Source organism: Maniola hyperantus, chromosome 4 (assembly GCF_902806685.2).
Source record: "Maniola hyperantus chromosome 4, iAphHyp1.2, whole genome shotgun sequence".
Taxonomy (NCBI): Eukaryota; Metazoa; Arthropoda; class Insecta; order Lepidoptera; family Nymphalidae; genus Maniola; species Maniola hyperantus.
The window spans coordinates 12,547,192-12,574,242 of NC_048539.1; the positions used below are offsets into that span (position 1 = coordinate 12,547,192).

The following is a 27,051-nucleotide window of genomic DNA, read 5'->3' on the forward strand; positions in this document are numbered from 1 at the left end:
TTCAGTTACTTATTTTAAAATCCCGTTGGAACTCTTTGATTTTTCCCGATAAAAAGTAGCGTAGAATACCTATCCATCTCCGGGATGCTTGTCTATAATATCCTATGCAAAGCGAATTCCTCCACGTGGAATTGGGTTTTTTTTGAAAATTCCGCGGAAATCACTTTAGATGTCCTCCCTGGCGCAGTGGTAAGCGCTGTGGTCTTGTTAGTGGGAGGTCCCGGGTTCGATTCCCGGCAGAGGTTTGGAATTTTATAATTTCTCTGCTCTAGTCTGGTGGGAGGCTTTGGCCGTGGCTAGTTACCACCCTACCGGCAAAACAGTGCCGCCAAGTGAGTTAGCGTTCCGGTACGATGCCGTGTAGAAACCAAAGGGGTATGGGTCAAATAAAAACTGCCATACCCCTTCCAGCTTAGCCCACATCCATCTTAGATTGCATCATCACTTACCACTAGGAGAGATTGCAGTCAAGGGCTAACTTGTATCTGAATTTTAAAAACTTACCTACTTACTTGATTTTTGGGGATTAAAAGTCCTTGGAATGCAAGTTATCTATATACGTACTTATGTACCAAATTTCGTCAAAATTGGTTAATCAGATAGGCCGTGAAATAGCACTTTCGCATTTTGTTATATTAGAATTATGATTTCTATTCAAACCAAACCCGGATTAAATGTGCGTAACAATTGTGTACAATGGACGAAGTTTCCAAAATGAGTCATAAAAACGTGCGTGCAAATACAACAATACAAACCTATCTCACATTTCTACCTACCTCCCAAACATTTCCAATTTCCATACAATGCAGCCCGCAAAACAAGTGCCCCATTCCGTATGACAATACGACATAAACAAATAGGCAAAGTTATGTAGAGCGCTCGTTCAAGGTCAACGCAGCCGGTTCCGTTATGCGCGCGCGCATCCTATCCGAGATACCACGCACCAGGGACAGGGGGCAAAAAATACTTGCCCTATTCTACTACACTCTCTAGGATGTAAAGGGTACTCCATGGTTGATCTAAGTCGAGCGTGAGAGAGTATGCTATTGCAATTTGCAATCAACATTTACGGATAGGTAATACTGTATAGCATTAGAAATTCGTCATGCATTGCCAGACGCCAGAGATACCCTTAAATTTTAATGTGTCTTGGATGTCTGGCTGGGGGTTGCCATAATACTAAGTGTCTGGCATGACGTGATTTTTAGTACTATTCTGGTGAGAATATAAAAAAATTAGACTCTACTTTGACGTAAGATTTTTTATACACCATACATTTTACTAACTAGAGGATGCCCGCGACTTCGTACGCGTGGACTTAGGATTTAAATTCCCGTGGGAACTCTTTGATTTTCCGGGATTAAAAGTAGCCTAAGTCCCCCGGTATGCAAGCTATCTCTGTACCAAATTTCATCAAAATCGGTTGAACGGGTGAGCCGTGAAAGGCTAGCAGACAGACAGACAGACACACTTTCGCATATCTATAATACTAGTATGGATTGTTATCTCCCAAAGCCACCATAGCCGCTGATCGTTCGTACCTGTGTTGGGGAAAATGCGCAGAGGAACTTTCAGCTTTTATAAAATAACAAAGGCCTAAGCTTCACAGGCTCCAGGTCTATAGGAATTTTGTTTACTAATCAGTCATTCAGTATATAATTGTTTCATGATAAGTATGTAAAGAAATGAGTCATCAATAGGTAAGCACACAAAATTCGCTTTAAATCGTGATTCTTCGGTATTCGACGTTGATATGGAGTAGACAAATCCGATAAGAATTGTTTCGTACTTGTTAGGTACAGTTTATATTTTGTTGTTACACATAATGGTAGTGTTTTTAACAATTAAAATTATTCTGGGTTTCTGTAGGTCAACGTGATCAATTTTTAATCGATCAATATTCATGTGATTTATCTCGACCCACGATATGCTATCAGCAGTGACTTAGGTACTATTGTAACTCTGGAATGTGTTAGAAATAGTTCTGTGGAATAGTGATTTTAGTAGTGAACTAAGGAAATACAAAAAGACGTACTGAAAAGTACATACTTAGTTCCTACCCAGGCATACATAGTTAATTAGCTATAGTCTCTAATTTTATTGTACGCCACAAAAACAGGACAGTGAAAATAAAAACAAAAATCATAACAACACTTGTACAATTTGGCAGCCTTATCGCTAAGTAGTAGCGATCTATTTTTCAGGTAAACAATTGAATGGTGTAAAAAATATTGACTTGTAAGCAGTGGCGTGCAGGTCATAGAGGCATAAATGCACTGCTTACCCCAGTTGTTATAGCTCAATGCATATTTTTCATTATGACCTGTCAGTAAACAGGTTCCTACCTAACTAATGCCTACCCTGGCTTCAAACACTGTGCACGCCACTGCTTGTAAGTAAGTATATTTATAATTTTTCCAAGCATTATTCTGAACATTGACCTGGATTTTCTGACTATACTCGACATAGTAGGTACGAGATTTGATAACATAGATTTTTTTTTTTGTAAAAAGAACAAAAAAATTAATTAAATGACTAATATTCCCCTATTGAAGAGATCATTCCAAAAATTTAATGAGAATAGAGACTTTATAGAGTTTTGAGACGTTTCTTTGCTAATTTTCGTTAGCTAAGCCTATTTAAAGACCGTTGCAAATCCGAAATCACAAAAAAATCTAAAACCAATAGAAAATTTGTTCTATCGAAATAACCATAATGCCGTAAACAAATCCTATGGACCATTACCAAACCAATACAGATTGATGCGATTCCCAAGAAAGTTTATGAAATAATCCACGCTATTATAAAGATAGATATAATCCATTTCACCTTCACGCAAATATCAAGTTTCGTTGGCAGTCGCTGTAAAGCGTTAACCGTGAAGATTTAGAAAGCCCGATGTCTTTTCGTCGAGAAACTGTGTAGAATCGTGTAAAATTTGAACCATGTTGTGTTAGGACTCTTTCTCTGTTCACCATCATCCTCAATACTGAAGGCCTGAAGGCAATATTTCGGAAGCGTAAGCGGAAAAATCTGAAAATCGTGAATTTGTGGTTACATCACGAAAAAATATTAAAATGTGTTCATGAACAAATATTAGTAGGTATTTTCGATTTTCAAAGTAAGATGTATACCAAGTGGGTGGTATCATATGAAAGGGATTTACCTAAAAGTATTCTAAAACAGATTTTTATTTATTTCTATGCAGAATAGATTGATTCCCGGCAGGGATGTGGAATTTTATAATTTCTAAATTTCTGATCTGGTCTGGTGGGAGGCTTCGGCCGTGGCTAGTTACCACCCTACCGGCAAAGCCGTGTCGCCAAGCGATTTAACGTTCCGGTACGATACCATGTCATGTCATTATGCCAAAGGGGTTATGGGCTTAATAAAAACTGCCATAACCCTTCCAGGTTAGCCCGCTTCCACCTTAGATTGCATTATCACTTAACACCAGGTGAGATTGCAGTCAAGGGCTAACTTGTATCTGAATGAACTATTTTTAAGTTTGATATTCATATCATATCACTAAATTTAGTTTTGGATAAGTGTTTATTTGTTAATGATGGAGGAGGGACAGCGGGGACCCTGAGATACAGGTTTTGCAAACTTACTTCAGGGTCCCTGGCATAATTTTAAAAAGACCTTTTAAAACAAATAAATCATTTCATTTCATTTCATTTCAATGAAGAAAAAACGCCGCATAGCTCAGTATAGGTTCCTGCGGTAGTGGAGCGATGCGGTACTCAGTTATGTATTCGCTATACTTATAATACGGAAATGCGGTTTTGACATCAACAAAATCGCGAACCGTGTCCAACACTGGACAATACAGTCCCTCTGTGGAATTGATTTTTTTTTATCTTTTTAAGTATTTCGTTGACTCGTGTCCGTGTGCGATCCCATGCATACTGGCATACAGCACGTCACGGCCGCTAGATAGCAACAAAGAGGTTTTGTTTCAAATAATCTGGTTTTGGTTAACTGTATGTAGGGTTGACACTTCTCTATATATACAAATGAATCCCTAAATTGTTGCTGATCGCAAATCTCGAGAACAGCTGAACCGATTTCGCTAATTCTTTTTTCTTAATATTCCTTGAAGTACGGGGATGGTTCTTATACGAAGAGAAAATTTTTACAAATACCTGAAAAATAATCGACTGTTAGGCGGCACGAAGTTCGCCGGAGCAGCTAGTGATAAATAAATAAGCCATTTTTTTTGTTAAAACATAATAATATGAATTGTGAAATGACTCGCTTCGCTGATATGGGTCATCTCATCATCATAATTTCAACAACAAAAATAGGGTAGTAAAAAAATAACGATTTCCTACAGAAACCCTAGTTTCTAGTTAATAAAACCAAAATCGTAAGTGAAAACACTGCTTTCAAGCACTGAGCTTACAGTTCAATGCCTGCAAATAGGTCCTACTCTTGCTCTCGTGCCCTTTGTCGGCCGCGCGAAGATACTCATCAGACGATGTGGTCACGATTTCGTGACGATCTTTTTCCTTTCATGCTGTTATCAACACCAATTACTTCGCTTTGATATAGCGCCTTAGTGTTACGCAAGTACCTATATATAGGTATATTTTATTATTTATTTATTTATTATTAGTTATTTTATTGAGCGTGAGCGGCAATTTGTGATGTAGTAGGGCCTCCAACAGAGTTATAGATTCATAATCAAGTATTGTTCATTTGAGAGCATTATAGACTTACTAGCTGATGCCCGAGACTTCGTCCGCGTGGAATTAGATTTTTAAAAATCCCGTGAGAACTCTTTGATTTTCCGGGATAAAAAGTAGCCTATGTCACTTTCCAGGTCTTTATATATACCCATGCAAAAAATCACGTCAATCCGTTGCACCGTTGCGACGTGATTGAAGGACAAACCAACAAACCAATAAATCAACAAACAAACACACTTTTGCATTTATAATAAGGGTACTGAGGTACTGATACTCAGGCAAGCAGGTTTCCTCACGACGTTTTCCTTCACCCTTAAAGTAAGGCATCCTTAATTGTATAGAGCGCACATAACCAGAATAGTTAGAGGTGCCTGCCCGGAATCGAAGGCTAGGATGCCGACGACGACGCGACGTCTTAACCACTAGGTTATCTTACTTAATAAGAAAACTGTCTTATCGCCAAAGCTCAGACTTGTCACCGTCCCACAACTAGTGTCCGACCGAAAGTCAATTTCTGGCCGAAGTTGAAGCTGAAACCGATTAATCGGTTTCGGCTTCAACCTTCAGGCCGTAGCTGAAAAAGGTTTAATAACCCTAAGAAACTTACTTAGTTCAAGATATCCTTTAAAAATTTTTTTTTTCTAAGTTTATGATGTTCACTTTTGTGAACACATTCGTAACAGAGCTTTTCGGTGCTTGCAAGAAACCTTCGGCTTCAGTCAAAACTTCGTCCGGTTTTAGGCGAATTTGGCTTCGCCTAAAATCGGCCGAAGTTTTGGCCGAAAGTGCATTTTTTAGCCGAAACCAAGTTAAAGCTGAAGGGAAGGTCGGACACTATCCACACCCCTAAACTCCAAAACCTTCTTTTAAGGGGTTTATTCCCATCTGCGTCTGCCACCACATTATTGCCCTCGTTCAATCTAACTCGCGACATTTTTTATCTTTCTTTCCCGCCACCCTTTCACTTAGCTCAAAAGAATCAAAATAATTAGGTAACAATTTACAAAGTTCTGCTCTAGTGGACCCAAGATGGTTTCACACGGGAAGAACTGTACCATGTCGGAGTAAATCGATGCTCTTGCATGTAATGGTGGTAAAATAATGGTAATAGTTATAGCGATAAATGGCCTTTGTGGTTAGGCGCTATAACTTATTTTGGATGCTACAGGATTAATGAATTGCAGGTTATAGATGCATTAAAAAAACATACAGTCGAATTGAGAACGTCCTCCTTTCTTTGAAGTCGGTTAAAAAGCACTGCTTACCATGCTGATTTTCCATTGTGACTTGACATTGCCTAATGCTTACCCTGGCTTCGGAGCCTGTGCAGTGTGAGGCGACTGGTTGACCTAAGTAAGCACTGATAACATGCAACTTACAATTTACCTGGACACTTTTCATCAGGACTTTTTTCAGGAGAACTTTGGCAAAGAAAACCTGGATATAAAATTTCAAGTTTCTAGACCCAGTGGTTCGGACTGTGCCTTAGAATGGATACGACGGCCTCCGTTAAAACTTACTTTTCCTGAGTTTTCGGTTGAGATTTCACCCAAAAAAATTATAGGTACTTACTGGATCCAATCATCATTTAACAGATATTTATCCATCACTGATGTTCTCGTCATAAAAAGCAATGGAAGGAATAAACAAAGAAAAAATATTTTCTTTGTAAACTTTAAAGATACGATCTCCCCACCATTACGTTTCATCTCGTGACTGAAGTATTTTTCCTACCGCTTAATTAATCAAAAGTGAGATAATGGTTATCTTATCGGCGGGTGACAGAGGCTTATTGTTAATTTCAGTCCCCCTTGCTTCAGACGTGAGGTGCGCGATGTCACGGGAGTGCTAATTTCAATCCCCTTTGCTTCAGAAGTGAGTTGTGTGACGTCACGTGATTGTTAATTTCAGTCCCCCTTGCTTCAGACGTGAAGTGCGCGACGTCACGGGAGTGCTAATTTCAATCCCCTTTGCTTCTGAAGTGAGTTGTTTGACGTCACGTGATTGTTGATTTCAACCCCTCTTGCTTCAAACATGAGGTGAGCGACGTCACGGAAGTGTTGATTTCTATCCCCATTGCTTCGGACGTGAGACGTGCTACTTCAGGGAGTTACTAATTTCAACTCCCCTTGCCTCAGACGTCAAGTATGCCACATCACGGAAGTGTTGATTTCCATCCCCATTGCTTCAGACGTCAGACGTGCTACGTCACGGGGTTACTAATTTCAATCCCCCTTGGTTCAAACGTGAGACGTGTGACGTCACAGGAATGCTAATTTCAACTCCCCTTGCCTCAGACGTCAAGTATGCCACAACACGGAAGTGTTGATTTCCATCCCCATTGCTTCAGACGTGAGACGTGCTACGTCACGGGGTTACTAATTTCAATCCCCCTTGGTTCAAACGTGAGGCGTGCGACGTCACTTGAGTGTTGATTCACATCCCTCTTGCTTCAGAAGAGAAGCATGTAACGTCACCGAGTTGCTAATTTTAATCCCTCTTGTTACAGACGTGAGGCGCGACGTCACGGGATGGCTGCGTGGTGGTTGTGTGTCACCACCCTTATATTTGCTGCTGGGCTGGCTGCTGCGCAGGGTCCGGAGAAACGTAAGTACCTTTTGAGTATTTTTTAAGTAATTTTTGTGAAACAGAAGATTTGTTACATGTTGAGTTTTGACCGTTTTCAATCGCTTAATTGATCTTTATATTATGCAATTTGGCAGTAAGGTAGGTAGACGTTTTGTTAGAAGTTCCCTAACTGTCGTGACTATGACACGGTCCATGCGAAATACTTAAACCTGGTAAAAAAACAACTAAAAAAGTTGACGCAACCGATAAATGAACTCGCTTGCTAGGAGCGTATAGCTATACCGAAATGCACTAGGAAGTAGGAATAGGCGTCAATATACATATCTTTAATATTATAAATACGAAAGTGTGTCTGTCTGTTTGCTAGCCTTTCACGGTCCATCCGTTCAACCGATTTTGACGAAATTTGGTACAGATATAGCTTGCATCCCGAGGAAGGACATAGGCTACTTTTTACCCGGAAAATCAAAGAGTTCCCACAGGATTTTTAAAAACCTAAATCCACGCGGATGAAGTCGCCGGCATCATCTAGTTAACTAGATGATACTGTTTGATAAATCAAACAGTAGCGAGAGACAATACGTAAATGCATGATAAGCAAGAGATAGAGTGATAACATTGTTTTAAATAATAGTAATTTCATCTTGTATCCATATCTAATCACTAACGTGATCATTATCAATGACTTTACAATCACGTCTAGGCCTAGGATCTCTATATCTCATTTACCTACGGTATTTGAATGATGTAGGGTGACTATACGTTATTCATTTTTCACCTGTGAAATCACTGTGAAGAAAATAATAATTTCAAAAAATGAAAATGTTTTAAAATTGGCACTAATGCCGATCTGTTTGACACTCTCAGTAAGATGAATCTAACGATACAATAACTTATTTGATGAAATAATGTTTTGATACATGCATTACATACATACACTCGAAAAAACATTACTCTTCTTATAGTGCAGTTCGGTAGAAAGAAGAGACATTCACATATTATGAACGCGGTAGTGAAAACAAATGATAAAAAGAGTGAAAATCAAAACAATAAAAACTAGTCTAGGTATTTTCTTACATCAGAAATCTAGTGAACCTCTCGAGTCGTCATCATTCATTTCCAATAATTATTTACTCAGTTCTATTCCGGGTTGATGATAGACTTTTTATCCATTCTCTGCAATAGTGTAGTATAATAATATAATATATCATATTAGTATAATGCTTTTTGGGGCGATAATGATCGACCCTGGGAGTTTTTTATTTACCAGGACATGCCAGGACGTCTTTGTTGAAAATGACTTTTCTTCTCGCGTACAACAACTTACAAACGACTAGATCTATCAGATTTTAGGATAAAATGACAATTTCTTTGTTCAGACTGTCTAAAAACGAGTAGGTAACTATAATTTTAGCGTTTAAAATATCGTGAGTGATTTCCATTAAGTATATATAATATCTGTACCGGCTTTACTCACGTGTTTAGTCGACGTTAACCCGACTAGTTTCGAACCCATCCGGGGTCCTTTTTCTAGGGAGTCACAACCGCGACGCGTGCGCGAACTAACTCTAGTCGGGCTTACCACGACTAAACACGTGAGTAAAGCCGGGACAGATATTATATATAAGGTAACTATAATGTTTTCATGGTTCATGACGTATGTACGTACCTATGTATGAATATAAGTTTCTTTATTCTACTATAACTAATTCTAAATGCATGCACAGATTTGGTATTATGTAATAATATTTGGTAGGTATCGTTAAAATTCGTAGGTCCCGAGTGTCACTGGCAATAAATTAAAAAAAAATACAATACGGCAGGGTAGTCGTGTTTAAAAATATATAGAACAAGACTTTTATGTTGTAAAATGCACTGTGCAGCAGTTTGAGCTGTATATGTCGATATTATGAGTCACTCAATTTTTTAAAATAAAATTTACTTTTATAAGTGTACTATGTTTTTTGTATACCTACATAGCAATATTACAAAGTGTGTTACAATAATTATTACTCACTTACCCACTATCAATTATGGTACCTACATATTGTATTAATGTAATCGTTACCACGTCGCTCCGCGATATAAAAGTGAAAGCACATCGTTTTGTTCGCTTGCGTAACATTGCAAGATCGGCGAAATGCCTCACTTTGTCTGCTTACGTACTTTTATCGTATGTTAACGAGACCCGTCTGTTACATTAATTGTATCATGCGCGTGTAGGGTCACTATGTATCCGGTTATTTCCGGATTGTCCTACTTAGATCTTAATTAAGATTCTTGCAGATTTTCTGGCAATTTGTGAACTAAAGAGTAAGCGCGTCATCTTTTTTGTATACATGATGTTAATTCATATCACCCAGTTAATTATAAGAAAATGAAAGATAAATTTTGTTTTTCTCATGCCAAAAAATAACAATAATAGAGTTGTATAAAATGATAACGTAAATAACGTAAACAATTTATTGTAATCATAGCTTAACTAACCTACCATAAAAGTACAATAAACGAAGTTCCTATGAGAAAATGTTTTCGTCACGCATAGCGTGCCCTCAATTCTGAAACCGATAAGGTAATCGTACTTAGGTACCTGTTTTGACACAATTCCGTACTTAGTGTGTTGACTCATACTGAGTAAATATATATTTTAATCGCTTTTAGGGAACGGTGCTAAAAATGGCTTTTACTTATGATGAAACTTCACTTTGACTCGGTACAAATATTGAGTCAGATGTATTATTAGGAAATTTCGAAAAGCGTTATCGAGTCAACCGGGGGACCCGAGAGCTGGCCTAGGACAAAGAATTATAGTTTGGCCATCCAAAGGGGTAATTTAAGGGGTAAAGGATTGCCATCGCTTGGAAAAAAATTTGGAGCTATAAGGAGATTATGAAAAACAGGGTGTAGTGTGTAGTGTGTTAGCCCTAATATAAGGAACGTTTAACTGTATTTTAAAGGAGTAATATACGGACCTTCGTCAAGTTAAGACGTGTGTTTTAATAACCTACCACGCTCACCACAAGGGAAATAAAAGTCCATATAAAAAAGAAACTATTTGAGGTCGCGATATTGCCATGTTTGACATATGGATGTCAAACGTGGGCTCTAAGGAAGGAAGAGGAAGGGAAACTAGCAATATGTCAAAGGAAAATGGAGAGAAGTATGTTGGGACTAAAGATTAAAGATAGAGTAAGAAATAAAATGATTCGGAGGATGACCAAACTTACAGATGTAAGGAAAATTATTATAAAATTAAAATGGAAATGGGCTGGACATATTTGTAGGTTGGATAAGATGAGATGGACAAAAAAGGTGACTGAGTGGGTTCCGAGAAACAGAAAAAGGAAAAGAGGACGACAAAGAAAGAGATGGCGGGATATTTTTGCCCAAAATGTAGGACAGGACTGGATGAGGAAAGCTCGAGATAGGGAGCTTTGGAGAGATTTGGGGGAGGCCTACGCCATTGAGGCGACTAATGCGTGACTGAATATATTACTATAAGGTACTTAAATATAACATATAAACATAAATTTTGACATTAGAAACTAATTTTATTATGACGATGAATGAACTGATATATTTTTTATGAATTGATATTGTTTCAAATACGATGAATTTATGATCAAAAATGATGTAAAAATAAATAAATTATTGTAATAGGAGATATAATTGGAATTAACGTATTAGACAATAAAGGCTTTTTTATTTTATTTATTTATTTTATTTATTTAATAGAATTGTCTGTTTTTATTTCAAATCTAAATATATAAAAGGCAAAGGTGACTGACTGACTGACTGACTGATCTATCAACGCACAGCCCAAACTACTGGACGGATCGTGCTGAAATTTGGCATGCAGATAGCTATTATGACGTAGGCATCCGCTAAGAAAGGATTTTTGAAAATTCAACTCCTAACTGGGTGAAATAGGGGTTTGAAATTTGTGTAGTCCACGCGGACGAAGTCGCGAGCATAAGCTAGCTACATAATAAATTATTAAGGTCATTTTTATATTTCCTTAAATGCTTTGCTCGGGTGAATGAACGATTTTTTTGACGAAGTGGGAGAACCCTGACTATTAATAATATATTCTACGATCCCGGCTTTGATTCCCGGCAGGAGCAGTTTAGGAATTCATAAGTTGTCTCTGGTCCCCTTCCAAATTAGTCCATCTTAGACTGCATCATGGCTTACCACCAGGTGTGATCGAATTAAAGGGCTAACTTGTAATAGATAAAAAAAAAACGTTTAACTAATTTTCTTTTTGAATTAAGTACCTACTTACTCTTTTCGGACGGAAGCAACATGCATACAGTGCGACAAGGCTATCTGGGCGCGTGGCGAAAGTCGGAACTAACATTGCCGTCAAGCGTCCCCTTATTTCTTGTTTGAATATTCTAAGCCTTTTTTCTCCAACAGCGCCCCCCTGTCAATGTCATTGAAGTGCCAAGAGGGCCATGTCGCACTGTAGATGAAACATACGTCACTTCCCCCGAAAATGGTCCCCTTAACAGAATTCGTGGATTGAACTCAAGCATGAAATAAAACTTATGCCCTAATCAATTACATCTAGGTATCTAATGTTTCAAATAACCAAAACTAAAGTAAAAACTAATTATCCGGATGTTATTTTATTTTAAGCGTAAAACTTAATTTAACCGTTCTGTAAAATGGCTAGGGTTGCCAACCATACTACATCTATTGACAGAAGGGCTGGCTCATTTCAGTAAAATTATATTCAGTAAAATTCTAAATATTATGTTTGGATACGTATAGTAGCTATAGGTCCCGCAAATTGCTGATACGCGTGGCCACCATTTAGTGACGTCAGCACTAGACTGAAGTTTCGAGCTGATTGTGTATTTTTATTTCGTCTGATGTTAATGAGACATGGTTCCAGCGCAATAGCAAATTGCGAGACTTATTTTTGTGTAGTTTTTCTGCCATATACAAATTGGGTCTACTTACCTTGAATAAGATTTATTAAATCCTTTAGGTACGCGAGCAAACACTGTAAAATGGATAAGATACACAAGTTGTTTGCATACCGTCTCATTTTGACTGAGATCGTGTCAACTTGCTTATCTAAACCATAAGTAACTCTGCTGATAATAATTGATTACATTAGTATTGCAAGTAGGTACATTATTTATTACCGTGTTTAAAGCCAGACCGGACTCCAAAAAGGCTTCAGTACCATAGAATATATCCACACGCAGGTTATAAGTACAGCAGACTGAAGAGTATAACCGGTCGATTTGAGGGTGAAATTAACATTTATATTATTTTTACCTACTAGCTAAAATTGTCAGTCATGCGATGCGTTGCAATACCATCTGTTTTGAAGTTTGAACGACTCGCGCGCCGCCAACTTAGGGATGGTTTATGGCAACACGTGGCTGGCGCGAGCCGTGCCACGTATGATCCGCGGACAAGGCACGGATTCCTCCCCGAACGAACATTTTATATGAAGCAGTTTATGCTTCACCGTGCCGTATCCGTGCACGGATGCCCGCTAGCGCGCCACGATGTGGCGAGTTGCGGTGTGTTTTAAAATCCGTTGAATTGAAATCTATCAAAATCCGACGCAGAACTAATTCCGCAGTGCGCGCGCTTCTATGTAGTTCACAGATTTTGCGGGAAAAAACGTGCGGAAATTTACTTTGGTACGCGCTAGCTCGTGTCGCTTTTTTGCATTGTTGATGACAGTAACTATACTTAGTTATGTAAAATCTGATAGAACAATCAAAAAATACCTAAAGCGAATAAAATACCATAAAGTACTTACAAGAGACTAGTATATTTCCACGTTTCAATAAAAAGAGCATTATAACCTACACCTACAGAACGTTTAATGCAAATGTCCCTGAGTTAAAAATAAGTTCAAATAAACTGTAACAAAATGCAAACCGACACTGTAAATAATTACTTAAACTCGTATCATTTCACACTTCATAGAACACAATAGAATACGCTCCAGTCCTTAAACAAAAATATTTTCGCGGTCAAAATAAGTTCTACAATCAAACATACCTAATGTTGGTGTTACATCATCGGTAAAATTCTTTGTTATCCATCGTCATCATTAAAATTGCTGTGTTCTAATGTTAGTGCAGCTCTGAAGAGTTGTTCTGGCAGTAAAAATAAAATGACCAATATCAGATAGCCAAACTAATTGTACACTAGTACCTCTCCGTATACCCAATCAATTTTGTAGCACTAGTGTCTCCCAAAATTGAAGATCAGCCTCATATAGCCATCGTTGATTCATTGCCCTTTTTTCCGAGACTTAGAATTTATCTTCTGCTGCTGAGATTGCCAACTAATCATCTCATCTGTTGACGCTTGTAACCCTTCCTGTACACTTTGATCTATGTCCAAGCTTTCTTTTTACTTAGTATATATTTTTACTCTGAACTGAAAAGATTTCTATCAGAACACTGAGCAGTTTTTATATTACCAATCCGTGTTCGACAGTATATGAAATTTCGTATTCCATATTTTTTATCCAATACTTATCCAAGCGTTTCTCCTTCCAGGACGAACGGGAAATGTTTGTAACGTGGACATAGATTGCCCAGACAACGCCTTTTGTCGACAGAGCAGCTACTGTGTTTGCAAAGATGGCTTCGTGTACGCAGCTGTCAATAGCACACATAAAGGATGCTTAAAAGGTGAGCTGAGAGTTTATAAGTACACCTAGCTAGGAAATTTGAAGGAGGGAGGAAACATTGAAGCTGAGTTATATCTTGATGGTTCTATTTCTTGAAGCATAGTTAGAAGTCTCCTAAAGTTATATAATGTTCTGAGGATAACATTGAATTTTGTGGAATGTTACCAGCATACTAAGGAACGGTCTTCGGTGAGTTTATTGGTCATTTTCACTTGGAAATGAACTCCAAGAAATTTTACAGTTCAGGCGTATGGTTTGATTACAATCTTTTTGTATTTTCAGAAGCCAAAAACGGCGAGGAATGCGTCCAACATATTCAGTGCCACTCAACTATGGGAGTGCACTCAGAATGTATCAACGGGATTTGCGCCTGCGCTCCCACTGCTCATCTTGAAACCGATCGATGTTACGAGACGGCAGGTAAATTAGGTTTTTTCCATGTCATCCATAGCTAGTTTGAGAACTGCGGTTGAGTTTGCAGGTGTAAACCTACGCCGGAAATCAACCTTAACCGTGACTCTTGACATTGCAATTCCATAGACCCATTCCTCTAATAAGTCACTTAAAACTCTTGTATGGAACTTTTTAGCACGATATAGGAGTAAACAGTGCCGAGAGAGGATCAGTTGAACCCTGAGAGGATTTATTGGAATTCACCTATTTATCTCATCCTAGTCTTGTAAAAGGCAAATTGTACCCATGATAATGAACTCTACATTTTGATATTCCAGTAATTGGTGAGCGTTGTGTGGTGGATCAGAACTGCTTCTTGGGTGTTATGGGTGGCGAGAGGCAGGCATTTTGCGTGCGCGGATACTGCACGTGTCAGTTACAGTATAGCCCGAGGGATAATGGGACGAGGTCTGTATACATTTTCGTTTTCTTTTTCATTTAATATACTTACAAATAATTTATATAACCCTAAATAAATTAGTAGGTTAGTTTATACCAGCATTTGTACTGTGAGACATGAAAACAAGCAACAATTAAATTAACCTGCAATTCCAAATCACCAACACAGATTCCTCAAGTTTGGGTAGTCCGAATCTGGTGGAGATTAGAAAGGTGGTTCCAATGGGTACACATTTTTTTGCGAGCACAAAGGTCAGAAGTTCAGAAGAGGAAGGCAAAGAAATAATTACAACTTTTTGTTTTCGGAAGACTACAGTAAGGAGAGGCATTTACGGAAAGGAATGATGGAAGGAAACTGGAAGTACGAAATTACCCATTTATATTATTTTTCTAGATGCGTCCGTGATGCCGTCCTTGGGGAAGAATGCGAAGATGAGTTGCAGTGCGCAGGCGTGGGGCTGGAGTGTCGGGGCATTTGCCGGTGTAGAAACAACTGGGTTGCCTTCCAGGATATCAACGCTTGTGTTGAATGTGAGCTCTTATTGATAAGTTCTGCTTTTATCCAAGCTGTTATTAACACTCTTTGCCTCAACTGATCCTATTTTTTCTGAAAATGGTCTGGAAATCTTTCAGACGTTATACAATCTTAACGCTAGGGCGAGTTGAAATCATAATAATTCAAATAGTCCCAAACATAGGGTTACTGTCATATTTTCTCCTATAACAAGCTTTACCGCTTAGTTGAATTGGAAAAAGAATTTACTCATGTTCAACATGAGCATAATTTTTTACAGTGCGACAAGGCTATCTTGGCGCGTGGTGAGAATCGGAACTAACGTTGCCGTCAAGTGTCCCCTTTGTTCTTGTTTGAATATTCCAAGCCTTTGTTCTCCAACAGCGCCCCCCTGTCATTCAAGTGCGACAAGGCTTGTCACACTGTACCGTCAAATGATATGGTTGGTGTTGCTATCTGTTGATATCTTATCAGCGATTACCAATACCATCATATATCCATAACTGATAGATCCAATACTTTGAGTTTAACGTCAGTTATGAAAACAGTCATATATTTTAAAAATAATAATATCATCTCTTTTCCTTCCACAGCTGCAAAAGCCCTCGGAGATCCATGTCAATACGATGTCCAATGCGACGCTTTAGCCGGATTAACCGAAGCACCTTCTCCGGGAGCTGCGTTATGCTTGGGAGGTGCATGTTCCTGCGCATATGACGCAAGGGCTGTGGGCAACCCGCCTCGCTGCTGGCGGAGGAAGCGACCGGGACAGGATTGTAATAGGGATGAGGTAATACATCTATACTTTACAGTTTACCCCCAGAAAGAAGTTAATATAGCGCTCTCTCTGTTACTTAATCCCATACAATATATAGAGACAAAAATTTCAGTGGGCTTTAACGATTTTGAGTCACCAACCAATCACAAACATGTTTTCAAAAAGCATTCGAAATTCAGTCCAAAAATATTTTCAATAAACATTTGAAATAGAATTAGAAAGCATAGTTTCGTTTGTGATTGGTTTGTGACTCAAAATGGTTAGCCCCTTGATGTTGGAAGGCCACCTTTATATTCTGTGTGTTCTAAATGGATTTAGAACTGTGGGTATATTAAATAAAAAATTCAAACTAATTTTTAACTTTTTACTACTAATTTAACTAATTTAAAATATTCATTTCTTAACAATTTAACTTATAGTCCGTACAAAATGACTTCTCACGTGCCATTTTGAAAGTACCTTTAAAATAATGGAGTGTAGAGACCAGGAGCACTATCTCTTATAGGGGAAACGTTGAAAAAGTGTCTACTATAAACAATAACTCAAAAATCCTCCAAATTGGCGCTAGCGTAGGCAATTGGTTAGGTATGAATGTAGCAGGTGTTCATAATATGGAGTGGAGTATGCCGAGTTAGAAAATTTAACGGATTGAAGTATGAGTTAGAAAATTTAAATTTTTTTGTTAGTGACAGTTCAGTATACCATGCCTCAACAATTTACGTAGCTAACGTAGTTTATTTCTCTATTTTAAAACCGCTCTTTTTAAAATTTGCCCTTTTGCTACTGTAGCACCCTTATGTAGCACATTTTAGCGGACACTTTTTATAAACGGAGATCGTGCTCCTGATATAAAATAAGGATTAAAACATATATACTTTTTATACCCTCTATACTTTAAAATAAGGACTAAAATCTTACTTTTGACATGACATTTTAACAAGTTTCACACAAGTTAACATGGCGCATGAGAACTTATTTTTCACGCATTATACGTAATATTGATATTTACCAACCCATTTCGCTGTAAGTACACTAAACTGAATTGACACATATAAAACTAACGCTGTACTTTTCAGTAAAGACCATAGTGGAAATGGTTCCACTATAATTATTTAGACCTGTCAATTTAGTAATTGTGTACAACATAATTCTCTATTAAAATTTATGCATTCAATTAAAATTACATTCATGCATCTCCTAAGGAATGCGTATCAGAAGAAGACGAGCCCGGATATTGCCTGTCTGGACGGTGCACCTGCAAGACCTGTTCACCAGATGCCAGGGATTTCGGAGCAGCAAATAGCCTTTCCTCGCCATTAGCAGCAGCTGTCTTGTCAATCGTCGCCATTTTAGCGCGCTAGCAGCCATTTTGTGACGTCACGCCGCGCCATCTTGTTAACCTGGCATCAAAAAAATAATCATCTGTATTGCCGTTAAACTAAAGGAAATCTGACCTGAACTTGCGCAGTGGGTGATTTTACGATCTATTTGCTAATTGATATGGTCGATCGATGCTAGGAACTTTCTGCCACTTCTGTTTAGTATAGCTCCAGTTCCTAAATAAGATAGTGGTTAATAGTTATTGCTGTAAATTTTAATGAAAATCCGTTGTTACTAGTTTTTATCAGCTTCGTTTTAATCTCTCCGTAAATATTTAACATCGAAGTCGAAACTGTTTACATAATTTCACGTAAGCGCCTAGATATTATTTTACTTTTAGATACGCACCTAAATATTTTTGAATAATTTAATAGGTACCTAAAACAATTTTCATACCTATTCAAACTTATTACTTTAGGATTAGGACTGTTTGACGTATTTTTCTGAAGCTTTTGGAATCGCTAGGTATAAATAGTAAATATATTAACCGACAGGTTTTCTGTATTCCTATGAACATAATTCCATAAACACGTCAATTAAAATTTTAACAAGAAACGTTTGTATATTCAGGAGATAGTAGGTATAAATAACTCTTTTTAATATAAGGAACTTTAAAAGTTCAAGTTAAGCTACTTAAAAATTTGACAAAAATTTAATTCAAAATATTTAAAATAAGTATAGAATTCTATAGTAATTTTATATTTATTAAAAAAAAAAATTATTGATTGGTATATATTTGCACAAAGTAGCGACCACGTTGTTTTTTGTTGTTAGTTTTCAAAGTTTATTATTAAGTTGTAAATAATATTATTATCGCTGTTAATTTTGTTGTTGAGTTGTATGTTCTAATAATAATTTATAGGCCGAGAGCTGGTGAACGATTTGATTAGAGTGTTTATCTAAACTACTTAATATCTGTTAACCTAGCCACTTTGCCCACCGTCTAAGCCAAAATTGGGCCTATAAACATACATTGCCTTCTCATATAAACTTTGTTTCTCCTATAATAAATTTTGAACCTTAGATTTAGAGTTGTCACCTTTTTTTTAAAGTAACAAAGCACATGTAAAATATATATCTAATTTTAAAATATATATCAAAAACTTTTCCATTTATTTTTTATTTGTTAAGAAGTTATGCGCTTTTTTTCTTCGTCCACTTCACATTCATAACGAAACAATATTTTAGCGTACTTTATTAATGTTAAAGATTATCCCCTTCCATATTGTGCAGACTGCATCATCACTTATTACCAGGTGACATTGCAGTCAAGGGCTAGCTCGTATCTGAATACAAAAACCGGCCAATTGCGAGTCAGGCTCGCACCACAAGGGTTCCGTAGTACAGTCTTATTTTTTCGACATTTTGCACGATAATTCAAAAACTATCATACATAAAAATAAATAAAAATCTGTTTTAGAATGCACAGATAAAGCCCTTTCATATGATACCCCACTTGATATATTATCTTACTTCGAAAATTGAAAATACTAATTATTAGTTTATAACCACAATTTAATTTTTTTTGTGTGATATAACCACAAATTCACGGTTTTCAGATTTTTCCCCTAATGCCAGCTAAAAAACCCACCTACCTGCCAAATTTTATGATTCTAGGTCAACGGGAAGTACCCTGTAGGTTTCTTGACAGACAGACAACAATGTGATCAAAGTGATCCTATAAGGGTTCTGTTTTCCTTTTGAGGTACGGAACCCTAAAAAGGTACACCTTCATGAAACAGAGCACAGTAGGTACTCTATTTTAGAGTGCAGTTAGCAACCATACCTAGACCTCTACTTCATTTCGAACTTTATTACACTTTTCTTTTTAATTAAATTGCAAGGTTCACAAAAAAATCTTTAAACAAATCGTTGACCAGTTCATTGACTTAATTAAGCGTAGATTAATAATATCTAAGAGGTAATTCTTCCGACATTGAGGCAGTATTTTTCGAGTGCAATTTTTGATGTTTAAAATAATATTTTTAAAGACAGCTAAGAATGGGTAGATATATGCCAAAGAAAATGTACACGAGATAATCGAATGAATATAATTATTGTGTAAATAAAGGATATTTATTTTAAAATTATGCTTTTTATTTTTTAACGTATATCTATCTTCTACGTACCTATATACCTATTACCTATGTATCTGTATAAAGATAGAATAAGAGAATTTTGATAGTTGCAATTGTTGGCCCAAGTCGAGAAAATACATGGATGGGTGACCGGCGGGGTGATTACGTATCTTGCGACAGGCGTAAATCTCGCGATCATTGCTGTCAAACGTCCGGCTAGAGAGAGACAGCAATATCCACAAAGCAAAATAAGAAGAAGAAGAAGAGAGACAGCAAATGAACTGTCGGATTGCTACTGCTGTCGCGTTGCTGTCGCTACAAATTCTTGTTTTTCGAGTTGGAGCTGTAGTATGTAGGAATGCAGTAAAGCTTGCCGTACACTGGGCGATGCGGCGGCATACACGAACGGGTTACGGTCTAACGCAATCATACAACTACATACCTTTAATAAGGCTCTCTGGATCCGGTGGGCGGTGCGTCAAAGGAAACTTAGTTTCTCGAGGTGGAGGTAGCGTAAGGCTCGCCGCACACTGGGCGACGCGGTAGCGTACATGACGGATTGAGGGCTGAGTTGACGTAGTTGAGCCTGGTGCAACGCTGCCGTAAAACTACACACCTTTACTTAAGCTCTCTGGATCCGTTGGCTCAAAGGAATCTCGTTATTTCTCGAGCTGGATGTAGTGTAAGAGTGCTGTAAGGCTCGCCGCACACTAGGTGACGAAACCGCGTACACGAACGGGTTGAGAGCTGAGTTGATGTAACCCAGCCAGGTGCACCACTGCCAAGCGTCGTCGCTAACTATGTCGTAGAGAGAATCTGGGAAATAAAATCAGTTTATCATCTCCACCCATCGCCGATCCACTATTGAGCACAGGTCTCCTCTCGGAATGACAAGGATTTAGGCCACTGTCCTCCATGCTAGCCAAATGAGTATTGTCAAACACCACACACCTTTGAGAACATTGGATAAGACGTATAAGTATGTACGCATACTCTCACACACATTCAACGTACTAACGAGTACGTAATACTCTCAAGCATGCTGGTTTCCTCACAATGATTCCTTCATCGTTAAAGCAAGCGACATAATTTCTCTTATTTAAAACGCTCAGAGCTACTTACCTACGTTTTAAGCAATTAAATATAGCATAAAACGCACATAACTCGAAACGTTAGGAGGGGCCAGGGATCAAAAATATGAGAAAGAAAGAAAGAAAATGCATTTATTTGTTGTTGGTGTCACAGATAAAAACAAAGTACAGATGTAACATTTTCATCTTTGACACCACCCCAAATGGGTGTACAGCTCAGCAGAATGTCTTGCATCATATGCGTTAACACACATAAGATGCAGGACCCTGATTTTCAGCTGTGACCCATGAGGCCAAAGTCTAAAAATATTAACTGTTAAAAAATCTCTAGGATAAGTATACAATTTAGTATAAATTATTTATTATAAGTAATATACTCACATTCAATATTCTACTTGTTGTAGTATGTAAGTAGTTCTTGGGGTATTTACGTCAATAGGAATAGGTAGAAGGATACTTGAAACATTACTATTTGGAGAACATCTACTCTACAGACTCACCCAGAGGCAATATAATGAAGTAAGGAGTCCAGCAGAGGAAAAACAGCCCCATCAGCATCACTATCATGCGAGTAGCTCGACGTTGGCGCTGCGTGAAATTGGTCCTAGAAAATATTACAGCTAAGTACCTCTAAATCCCGCAAATTGCTAATGCGCGTGGCCGCCATTTTAGTGACGTCAGCACTAGACTGAAGCACAGAATATATTATAATAGTACTGAAGTTTCGAGCTGACGGTATATTTTTATTTCAGCTGACGTCAAAATGACGTCATTTCGATGTTAATAAGACATAAGGACTTGTACCTATATTTCAAAGGTTTGTGATACGGTACCTACCACGATCTTCTATATATACAAAAGGAGATGCTGACTGACCGACTGACTGATCTATCAACGCACAGCTCAAACCACTATTCTGATCGGGCTGAAATTTTGCATTCAGATAGCTATTATGACGTAGACATCCGCTTAGAAAGGGTTTTTAAAAATTCAACCCCTAAGGGGCTAAAATAGGGATTTAAAATTTGTGTAGTCCACGCAGACCAAGTCGCGGGAATAAGCTAGTCTATAATATTCTTTGATAACCGTGATCATAATATATTATTTACACCAATATCATGGCACTGTAGAAAACAGAAAAATACAGTTGCATCGAAAATTACATTTTTCTAATTGAATTGAAACAGTCGTGTTTATAAGCAACTAGGGCTGCCATACATCCTGGTACACCGGGACAAGTCCCGGTCTGAAGCGTTGTGTCCCGGTCAGTAACTTAGTTGTCCCGCTTTGCCAGTTAGGGCGTTTGTCCACCGGCGCCGTCAACACGACGTCAACGAAAAACGAGATTATTTTGGACGGAGTTCGGAATGACGTGTGTCCACTGCGACTGAACTCAGCGGTTCAGTTTGATCTTTCTGTTCTTCGTGGTAGAATAAACAGACGAATGTGTACCTACTTCTACTTAATGCGCACTTACTTATAACCACATTTTCCTGTGGTAGGCTCAGTGCAGGCTCCATTTATTGCGGGCGAATTCGAACGAGACGATTTCGGCGTATCGGTGCTAGATTTAAACAAAAATTGCCAAGTAAATAATAATTAATTAGGTTTACGCTAGTCCCTATTAAGTAGATACAAACCAACGCGAATCTTAGAATAAAAGTTGAAAGTAAAATACTATCTACCTATGATAGTTTATTATTTTTTCACGTCATAGTTAAGATCTGGCAGGTCAACCTCCATCAATCATTATTACAATCGCAACTGTTGTGATTAGCTGAATTTATGGTGTTCTTACGCAACAATCTATTGTTACGAATAGTGAGCAAGCGTCAACCAATCAGAGCTGATTGCGATCGTGACATTGTAATTTGTAGCTGTCATTCTACCGCAATCGAGCCCCTGGTTGGTCGATAGAATTTAATATCTCCTCTCCGCCCCACTTAATTGGAAACCGGCGGGGTGATTACGTAAAACGTTGCAGTAGCGACAGCAGTAGCAATGCGATAGTTCATTTACTGTCTCTCTTCTTTTTCTTCTTAGTTTGCTTGTGGCTATTGCTGTCTCTCTCTAGCCGCTGTTTTGACAGCAATGATCGCGACATTCGCCTGTCGCAAGCCTGTCGCGAGATACGTAATCACCCCGCGGGCCTTACAGTAGTGTTCAGTATGACGTCCTGCCACTTCTACCGTACCTATTGCTGCCGTTATGCATACTTTGTGTGTGTAAAGGCAAAGAATAAACTTACATCGGAAAATTCTCATTGTTATCAGTTTTTATGGGGCTTTTCCTTGTCACCTGCTCTGGTGTGGGATTATTTTGTGTGAATTCCTGTAATAAAGAAAGACCTAATAAAATTATTATACTTTATTTGCATCTGTAACTGATGTCTTTATGCTTATTTCGTGGTTTAACGACATACTTAATTATTATAAGGTAAAAAATAACGGGTACGTATACGTAACACCATTCATAAGATGATTTTGAAATATCGATATGTCGTGATCACGACGCGACTGCAGTGCTGCGAGAGATGAAGTTTAAGCTGTCAAGTTCGCTGAACTTCACAAGCTGCTTACAACATCACTATTAGCCTTGGATGTCTGTACGACGCTGTCCTGCGGGGTGATTACGTAAAAAGTTGCAGTAGCGACAGCAACGCGACAGCAGTAGCAATCCGACAGTTCATTTGCTGTCTCTCTTCCTCTTCTTCTTATTTTGCTTTGGGGTGGGCCTGTCGCAAACCTGTCGCGAGATACGTAATCACCCCGCGGGTTTGCATAAATCTACCGCTGGATTCCACATCTAGCTAGCTAGCTTAAAGCGTCTATCTAGCTAGCTCCCGACTGACTACGATTGAGTACGACAGGCACGTAGAATGTTAAGGTTAGCAGCTACTCGAAGGGAGGAATTAAAATGTAGGTTGTTACCAGTTTCCTACATTGCGGCGACACCGTCCGCCCGCGGTGGGCGCGGATGTTCGGGTGTAGAGAGAGAGCTCGCAGTATGAACCCGTATTGCAGCACTATCATGCAGGCAGGCACGTAGAATGATAGGGTTATGCTGAAGAAAACGTACCTGCGGATACAACGAATACCTAAGTATTCACAATAAAAGGAAAAAACCTGCTAACTGACAGGCATTATGCACTGACAAGTTACCAGAATGATCAGTGAGGTTAAGCATACTTATCATCAGATTTAACATAAGTCATGACACTTCATGAGAAAACTTAATTTTGGACTAAAATCAACGAAAAACGTACCTACTACTTAGACAGGTTTCTAAATCATGAAAATAAATAGAATGAATTTTATAAAAATCAGAGTTAAAAACCAGATTTTTTGGTATAAACGTCGTCGTTTTCTTAAAGTAGGTATACTGTATACAGAATTTTGAAAGATCTTGGTGAGGTGTGAAAGCCTCTGGCAAATAGGTAAGTACATCAGGGCTGAACAGGCCAGACCAGAGTTACCAAAGCTCAGACCCTCTGCGATTGCTGTCAAAGATCTAAATTTATACTTACCAAGTATTAGTATTAACATCGCAAGCTTTTTCCAATTCTCCAGAATAGAAATGCTTAGGAGATGGTATAAAAGCATCTGGCAAAGCCACCAGAGCTGATACAGGCCAGACTAGTATTGATAAAGCTCTGGCCTTTCTTGCCCTTCGCGCTTTTGCCAAGGGAGCCGTGATGCCAGAATATCGCTCCCAGCTGAGAGCACACAAGGAGAGGATAGATGCTGTACAGCATAACACATCTAATGTGCCCCAGCATGCACATATTACACGATCTGAAAAAATTACTTAATTGTTAGGTACAAATTACATTAATAGATTGTAAATCATGTCAATAATAATAAGATAAGTTAATTAAGTATACATTCAAAACATATTTTTAAGTCAATGATTTAAAATTACAATTTTATGTCAGTCAGCAACGTTTCGCTTTACGTATTAGTCGCCTTTACGGCGTAGGCCTCCCCCAAATCTTTCGAACGCTTTCTGTCTCTAGCTTGGACTCATCCAGTCAGGTCCACATACTTCTGAAAAAATGTCTCGCCATTTCTTTTTTTGGCGGCCTCTTTTTCTCTTCCTATCTCTTGGAATCCATTCAGTAACTTTTTTGGTCCATCTCACGTTATCTAGTCTACAAAGATGTCCTGCCCATTTCCATTTTAATGTCCGAATTCTTTTATGGTACATATAAATTTTTAATCAGCCTCCGCTGTCCGTCCGTCCGTCTGTCTGTCAGCGGACTGTACTAATCTCGTGAACCATAATTAGGTTAAGAGATGAAATGTTCATAGAATGTGTATTTCTATTATCGCTATAAAAACAAACAAAATAGAAATTTCAAAATGGCCGCCATGAAAATTAAAAAAAATAACAAGTGTTAATTCTTGTACGATGGTAACGAACCCTTCGTGTGCGGGTCTGACTCGCACTTGTCCGGTTTTAAAGCTTCAAAATACTTACTCAAATTGAAAACAAACAGCTCTCTAAGCGTAGCAATTGGCAGCACAGCTATTCCCACCAGAAAGTCTGCGGCCACCAGGCTCATCAGGGGATAGTGTGATGGAGCTCGCCTCGCTCGCCAGAGCGCCAACATAACTGCCAGGTTGGCCACCACCGTGGCGATGGTGATGGCCGACATTGCGGTGCTGGCCGACCACCAGCCAAATGTTGTCTCGCCTCGTGGCTGCAACACCACTGTCTACTGGTTAAGGCTATACTTAAATCTAAATATTATATAAAAGGGAAAGGTGACTGAAGTGACTGACTGACTGATCTATCAACGCACAGCTTAAACTACTGGACGGATCGGGCTGAAATTTGGCATGCAGATAATATAATGGCATTCGCTAAGAAAGGATTTTTGAAAATTCAAATCCTAAAGGGATAAAATATGGGTTGTAAATAGTCAACATGCTTTGCTCAAGCAAAAATCTACGTGCTTGCCTTCAAGCTGCTTGACCGTCCACGGGAGCCCTTAAAACGTCTTTTCAACCTATAGATAGAAGTAAGAGCAATATTTCCTCTGTCGATTTTCAGCTAAACCCTGGTAAAAGTTTTGCCTGACTCAATGTAATTAACGTACAAAACTACCAAGGCAACTTTAGTTTTCCCGTTCTATTTCTTTAAAATAATTAAGTATTATGATATTGATTTTGGAATACTCACTGGCTCAGGAAAAAATCGAATCCAATTAATTGATCACATAATTTTAGTAACTTTGAAATTCACTAAAAGTAATATTATGGTATTCAAAAAACTCTGTAAATACAAAACTAATTGAGCATATCATTTCTTAATAACTTTGAAATTAACTAAAAATATGTTCACTGATTTTAACACATAAGAAATGCAGTAGAATTAAGTAGTTGCGATTTTCTAATTTTCACAGTGCACGATTTTTCAAAGCGACTATTGCTAATTATTTTTTGAGGGTAGGTAGATTGAAAATTTCTGTATGATACGATCACAGACTAAAGAAATTAACTGTTGTAACTTCAAATACAAATACCTAATTTCAGTTAAAATCTCTAAACTAATTTTATTTGATAATACAAAGTACCTACTTTTCTTTTCCGCGGAGAAAATTGGGGGATTGCATTGCATAACTTTTAAACGTCTTAATAATTATATTATAGTTCAATGTGTATGTCTTTGTGTATGTTCCTACGGTATCTACTGTCTATTCTGTATGCTTTAGTACGCGACTGGTCGAGATGGCAATCGAGCTGGGGACGCCCCCGCACACCCGCACAGCCCCTGCGCTAACCCTTTGTGGGATAGCGCGGGTGCTGGCGTGCCGGACGTTATCCCGCCTCATACTCCGATTGCCATCTCGACCGGTCGCGTACTATATTTAAGTTGAATCGTCACTCGCCACCGTCTGATTGCAGCCAAGCGCTAATCTATAAAAAAAAGTTATAAACTACTTATGGACTCAATTCAATGTATTTATCAAAAATATTTAAACTTTTGCATTTTTGATATTTTTAATCCTACATCTATATTCCACACCTCAGTTCCACACAGAGGTAACATCTAAGAGGCAAAGTTTGTAAGTTTGATTGATTCTAAGATAGGAGAAAGTTAGTACTCATCCGATTTCGAAAATTCTTTCGCTGATAGCTCAGAATACATAATAGTACAGTACGCTTAGTACACATAAGATTTTACGTCTCACCAAACGTTGCTAGAATTCGAGAGTGGAAACACAATAACGTCAAAGTAAAATGGACCTAAAAAGCCTGGAATTGAAGTCAAAAATTCAATGCCACTGATTTTAATTTCACGTTTCCGCTTAGAGCGCTGGCTGTAGATGTGTAAAAGTGTGTGATGTGCAAACTTGAGCTTTAAAACAAGACAATTAAGATCCAGTTTACTATAACG

General features: G+C 38.2%; 3 protein-coding genes across 7 annotated transcripts in view; 2 read left to right on the forward strand and 1 right to left on the reverse strand.

Annotated features, from left to right (window-relative positions):
* Positions 1-19,567, forward strand: part of LOC117996966 (prion-like-(Q/N-rich) domain-bearing protein 25) — a 34,440-nt gene extending 14,873 nt beyond the window's left edge. The window contains exons 1-8 of one of the 2 annotated variants that reach the window (XM_069498041.1): positions 1,864-2,204; positions 7,204-7,301; positions 13,823-13,957; positions 14,239-14,376; positions 14,688-14,817; positions 15,203-15,339; positions 15,916-16,112; positions 17,303-19,567. In XM_069498041.1, the coding sequence (XP_069354142.1) occupies positions 7,226-7,301; positions 13,823-13,957; positions 14,239-14,376; positions 14,688-14,817; positions 15,203-15,339; positions 15,916-16,112; positions 17,303-17,461 (972 nt within the window). In that variant the 5' untranslated portion in view covers positions 1,864-2,204; positions 7,204-7,225 and the 3' untranslated portion in view covers positions 17,462-19,567. Of the gene's footprint in view, positions 1-1,863; positions 2,205-7,203; positions 7,302-13,822; positions 13,958-14,238; positions 14,377-14,687; positions 14,818-15,202; positions 15,340-15,915; positions 16,113-17,302 lie in introns of those variants that run through there. The other variant, XM_034985116.2, reaches the window with a different exon arrangement.
* LOC117996816 (RNA-binding protein 1-like) overlaps positions 1-27,051 on the forward strand; it is a 411,711-nt gene that overhangs the window by 122,696 nt on the left and 261,964 nt on the right. The gene's annotated exons all lie outside the window — the stretch shown is intronic.
* LOC117996965 (alpha-1A adrenergic receptor-like) lies at positions 17,361-26,082 on the reverse strand. Of its 2 annotated transcripts, none has more exons than XM_034985114.2 (9): positions 25,834-26,082; positions 25,129-25,351; positions 24,176-24,443; positions 23,580-23,727; positions 22,898-22,980; positions 22,127-22,213; positions 21,150-21,253; positions 20,175-20,374; positions 17,361-17,500 (listed from the first exon to the last, which is right to left on the reverse strand). In XM_034985114.2, exons 2-8 carry the CDS (start codon positions 25,304-25,306, stop codon positions 20,181-20,183), a joined length of 1,062 nt encoding a protein of 353 aa, XP_034841005.1. In that variant the 5' UTR covers positions 25,307-25,351; positions 25,834-26,082; the 3' UTR covers positions 17,361-17,500; positions 20,175-20,180. The 2 variants fall into 2 exon arrangements, with proteins under 2 accessions (XP_034841005.1, XP_069354133.1); XM_069498032.1 differs by having other exon boundaries at positions 25,129-25,362.